General features: G+C 62.9%; 1 protein-coding gene across 1 annotated transcript in view; it reads right to left on the reverse strand.

Moving 5' to 3' along the window:
* Positions 1 to 403: 403 nt before the first annotated feature.
* Positions 404 to 5297, reverse strand: part of LOC136003647 (keratin, type II cytoskeletal 8-like) — a 73360-nt gene continuing 68466 nt past the window's right edge. Inside the window, exons 2-5 of the mRNA XM_065659454.1 lie at positions 4244 to 4412; positions 2155 to 2375; positions 1177 to 1232; positions 404 to 1054 (exon numbers count right to left, since the gene is read on the reverse strand). Coding sequence (XP_065515526.1) covers positions 759 to 1054; positions 1177 to 1232; positions 2155 to 2375; positions 4244 to 4412 — 742 coding nt within the window. The 3' untranslated portion in view covers positions 404 to 758. The remainder of the gene's footprint in view (positions 1055 to 1176; positions 1233 to 2154; positions 2376 to 4243; positions 4413 to 5297) is intronic.

Consider the following 5297-nt stretch of genomic DNA (forward strand, 5'->3'; position numbering starts at 1 on the left):
CCCCAGCACCCTGGATGGATCCCAGCACCCCGGATGGACCCCAGCACTCCGGATGGATCCCAGCACCATGGATGGATCCCAGCACCCCGGATGGATCCCAGCACCATGGATGGATCCCAGCACCCCGGATGGATCCCAGCACTCCGGATGGATCCCAGCACCATGGATGGATCCCAGCACCCCGGATGGATCCCAGCACCATGGATGGATCCCAGCACTCCGGATGGATCCCAGCACCATGGATGGATCCCAGCACCCCGGATGGATCCCAGCACCATGGATGGATCCCAGCACCCCGGATGGATCCCAGCACCACGGATGGATCCCAGTACCATGGACGGACCCCAGCACCCCAAGACAGACCCAGCCCCCAGCAGCGCCCCAGCACCAAACCAGCTCCCTCTTCATCTCCAAGGCTTTATTGCAGCACTCAAGGCCCCCCACTTCCCACCCCACAGCTCCCATGGGGTTGTCAGGACGGATTTGGGGGGTCCATGGGGAGGGGTCCATGGGGGGTTCTAGGGGTGCCTATGTGATATCCATGGGGGTCCATGGGGTGTCCATGGAGGGGCCTATGGGAGTTCCCAGGGGGATTTGGGGCGGGGGGGGGGTGTCCATGGTATCCATGGGGGGACTCCAGGGGGGGTCATGGGGGAGGTCCATAGGGGTCTATGGGGGATCCACAGGGGTCCACGGGGTGGTCCATAGGGGTCGATGGGGGTCCATGGGGGTCCATAGGGGTGGGTCCATGAGAGGGTCTATGGGGGGGGTCCATAAGGGTCCATGGGGGGGGTCCATAGGGTTCTATGAGGGGTTTCATAGGGGTGCATGGGGGTCCATGGGGGGGGTCCATGGGGGGTCCATGGGGGGTGCTCATGCACTGAGCACGTCCGAGCTCTCGGACACCAGTTTCCGTCGCGGGTCTCGATCTTCTTGATGACGATGGCGCGGGCGCGGGGGGGAGTGGCCGGCGGCGCGGGCGCGGGGGGGGGCAGCGGCAGGGACAAGGCCTGGCCCCCCCCCGAGGAACCCGAAAAGCCCCCCCTGGGGCTGCCTGCGGGGAGAGGGACCCCGTGAGCAAGGGGGGGACATGGGGGAGGCATGGGGGGGTTATGGGGGGGGGGGGGCACTGGGACATAGGGGGGGAATGGGGGGGCACTGGAACATGGACCTTACCTGAGTATCCCGAGGGCTTGGTGTGGATGCTGAGGTTCTGCACCCCCACCTCCAGCCTGCGGAAAGCCTGCGGACAAGGGACACATGGGGGGGACATGGGATACATGGGGGGACACTTGGGGGGGCCATGGGATATATGGGGGGGACACATGGGGGGACACTTGGGGGGACACTTGGGGGGGCCATGGGATACATGGGGGGGACATGGGATATATGGGGGGACACATGTGGGGACACTTGGGGGGGACATGGGATACATGGGGGGACAGATGGGACACATTGGGGACATATGGGACACATAGGGGGGACATGGAATGCATGGGGGGGACACGGGACACGTGGGGGGGGCATGGGACACACGTGTGATGGGACACGACACCCCTGTGTGATGGGGGGATATGACACCTACATGTGATGGCCATGGGATGCTCATGGGATGCGGGATACGGGATGTCCATGGGATACCCAAGGGATGAGGAGTGCAGAGTGTGGGATGTGGGATGCCCATGGGACATGGGATGCCCACAGGATGCCTATGGGATGCAGGCTACCGGCTGCCCAGGGGACAGGGAATGCTCATGGGATGCCCATAGGATGCAAGGTGTGGGATGAGGGATGGCCGTGGGATGCGGATACCAATGGGAAATGGGATGCCCACAGGATGCCCGTAGGATACAGGCTGCCCATGGGATGCTCATAAGATGCAGGATGCAGGGTGTGGGAGGGGGGATGCCCACAAGATGTGGATGCCAACGGGACATGGGATGCCAATGGGGTACCCATGGCATGTGGGATACCCACAGGATGCACATGGGATGGGATGCGGATGCCCACGGCACACAGAACACGCATGGGATGTGGGATGTGGGATGCAGGGCGTGCGATGGGGGTTACCCATGGGTACATGGGATGCGCATGGGACACGGGATGCTCGTAGGACGCCCGTGGGATGCAGGACGCGGATCCCTGGTGCCTCACCTGCTCTCCTCTCCCTCCAGCAGCTTCCTGTAGGTCGCGATCTCGATGTCCAGGGCCAGTTTGACGTTCATGAGCTCCTGGTACTCGCGGAGCTGCCGGGCCATGTCCTGCTTGGCCTTCTGCAGAGCTGCCTCCAGCTCCTCCAGCTTGGCCCTGGCATCCTTCAGCGCCAGCTCCCCGCGTTCCTCAGCCTCGGCGATGGCCGAGTCCAGGCTGGATCGCTGGGACACCGGCACCGGCTGGGACCCCTGCGCCCCACAGCCCCCTGCCCCACATCACCCTGCGCCCCACAGCCACATGTCCCAACATCCTCCTGCCCCAGTGTCCCCTGCGCCCCACATCCCCATCCCAGCATCCCCCAGTCCCATAGCCCCATGTCCCAGCATCCCCCTGCCCCAGCATCCCCCTGCCCCAGTGTCCCCATGTCCCATAGCCCCACGTCCCAGCATCCCCCCGTCCCAGTATCCCCATGTCCCAGCCTCTCCCTGCCCCAGTATCCCTGTGTGCCAGTATTTCCATGTCCCAGTATCCCTGTGTCCCAGGCTACCCCCGCCTCAGCATCCCCATGTCCCAGCATCCCCGAGTCCCAGTATCCCTGTATCCCAGCCTCCCACTGCCCCAGCACACCCTTGTTCCAGGGTCCCCATGTCCCAGTGTCCCTCATGTCCCAGCCTCTCCTTGCCCCAGTGTCCCTGTGTCCAAGTATCTCCCTGCCCCAGTATCCCCCTGTCCCGGCATCCCACACCCCACATGCCCCCCAGCACACCCTTGCCCCCTATAATCCTCCATGTCCCAGTATCCCATACACCCCATGCCTCCCCGTATCCTCTGTATTCCCCATTATCCATAGGCCCCCCAGTACTCCCAGGACCCTCCGTACCCCCAGTATCTCCATACCCCCCAGTACCCCATTACCCCCAGTACCGCCCATACCCCCCAGTATCCCCATGTCCCCAGTATCCATACACCCCCAGCATCTCCATACCCCCAGTATCCCCATGCCTTCCTGCATTCCCCTCTCCCCCAGTATCCATGTACTCCCCAGTATCTCCCATATCCCCCATCCCCTGCAGCATCCCCTGTACCCCCATATCCCCCATATCCCCCATTCCCCCCAAGCATCCCCTCTACCCCTGTGTCCCCCATTCACTGCAGCATCCCCAATGTCCTGCAGTATCCCCTGTATCCCTGCATCCCCCATTCCCCCCAGCAACCCCCATGTCCCCTAGCACCCCCTGTACCCCCATATCCCCCATCCCCCTGTATCCTCATCCCCCCACATCCCCCATTCCCCCCTGTACCCCCATGTCCCCCAGCACCCCCTGTACCCTCATATCCCCCATCCCCCCCGCATCCCCCATTCCCCCCCGCATCCCCCATGTCCCCCACACCCCCTCTACCCCCGCATCCCCATCCCCCCCACATCCCCCATGTCCCCCCATCCCCCCCTGTACCCCCACATCCCCCATCCCCCCCGCATCCTCATCCACCTGCATCCCCCATGTCCCCCACACCCCCTCTACCCCCACATCCCCCACCCCCTCACTTCCCCATCCCCCCCACATCTCCCATGTCCCCCAGCACCCCTTGTACCCCCATATCCCCCATCCCCCTCGCATCCCCCATTTCCCCAGCATCCCCCATCCCCCAGCACCCCCTGTACTACCATATTCCCCATACCCCTGCATCCCCCATTCCCCCCTGCATCCCCCATGTCCCCCACACCCCCTCTACCCTCATATCCCCCAGCACCCCAGCACCCCCTCTACCCCCACATCCCCCCTGCATCCCCCATTCCCCCCATATCCCCCATGTCCCCCGCATCCCCCATTCCCCCCTGTACCCCCATGTCCCCCAGCACCCCCTCTACCCTCATATCCCCCATTCCCCCACATCCCTCATTCCCCCCTGCATCCCCCATCCCCTGCAGCAACCCCATCCCCCCCGCATCCCCCATGTCCCCCAGCACCCCCTGTACCCCCATATCCCCCATTCCCCCCATATCCCCCATCCCCCCATCCCCCCTGTACCCCCGCCTCCCCCCCCCGTCCCCAGCCCGAGCCCAGGGCTCCCCTCGGGCCCCCCGGACCTGGGTGCGCAGCGCCTCGAGCTCGGCCTGGCCGCGCTGGACGAGCCGGGAGAGCTCCTGGACGCGGCCGCGGGTGCTGAGCAGGGCGGCCCCGCGCGGCCCGGCCGCCGCCCGCAGCCCCTCGAGCTGCAGCGGGTAATGGGGGCATGGGGTTATGGGGTCACAGGAGCTTGGGGTTATGGGGTAATGGGGTTATGGGGTTATGGGGTTACAGGAGCTTGGGGTTATGGGGTAATGGGGTTATGGGGTTATGGGGTTACAGGAGCTTGGGGTTATGGGGTAATGGGGTTATGGGATCTGATCAGGGATCGATCATGGAGGTACGGGAGCTTGGGGTCATGGGATCAGGGCGGCATGGGGTCAGGGGTTACGGGATAATGGGGTTATGGGATCAGGGGATCGATTGTGGAGTTATGGGAGCTTGGGGTCATGGGATAATAGGGTTATGGGATCATGGGATCAGGGGGTTATGGGAGCTTGGGGTTATGGGATCATGGAGTTATGGGAGCATGGCGAGCATGGAGTTATGCAATAATGGGGTTATGGGATCATGGAGTTAGGGGATAATGGAGTTATGGGATCATGGGGTTATGGGATCAGGGGGTCATGGGAGCATGGGATCAGGTGGTTATGGGATCGGGGGTTATGGGATCAGGGGATCGATCGTGGAGTTATGGGAGCATGGGGTCATGGGAGCATGGAGGTACGGGAGCTTGGGGTTATGGGATAATGGGGCTATGGGATCATGGGGTTATGGGAGCTTGAGGTTATGTGATCATGGAGTTAGGGGATCAGGGTGTCATGGGATAATGGGGTTATGGGATCATGGAGTTACAGGAGCTTGGGGTTATGGGGTAATGGGGTTACGGGATAATGGGGTCATGGGATCAGGGGGTTATGAGAGCTTGGGGTTACGGGAGCTTGGGGTTATAGGGTCATGGAGTTATGGGATCATGAGGTTATGGGATCATGGAGTTATGGGATCAGGGGATCATGGAGTTACAGGAGCTTGGAGTTATGGGATCAGGGGATCATTCATGGAGTTACGGGATCA

The sequence above is a fragment of the Lathamus discolor genome, chromosome 23 (genome assembly GCF_037157495.1).
Source record: "Lathamus discolor isolate bLatDis1 chromosome 23, bLatDis1.hap1, whole genome shotgun sequence".
Lineage (NCBI taxonomy): Eukaryota > Metazoa > Chordata > Aves > Psittaciformes > Psittacidae > Lathamus > Lathamus discolor.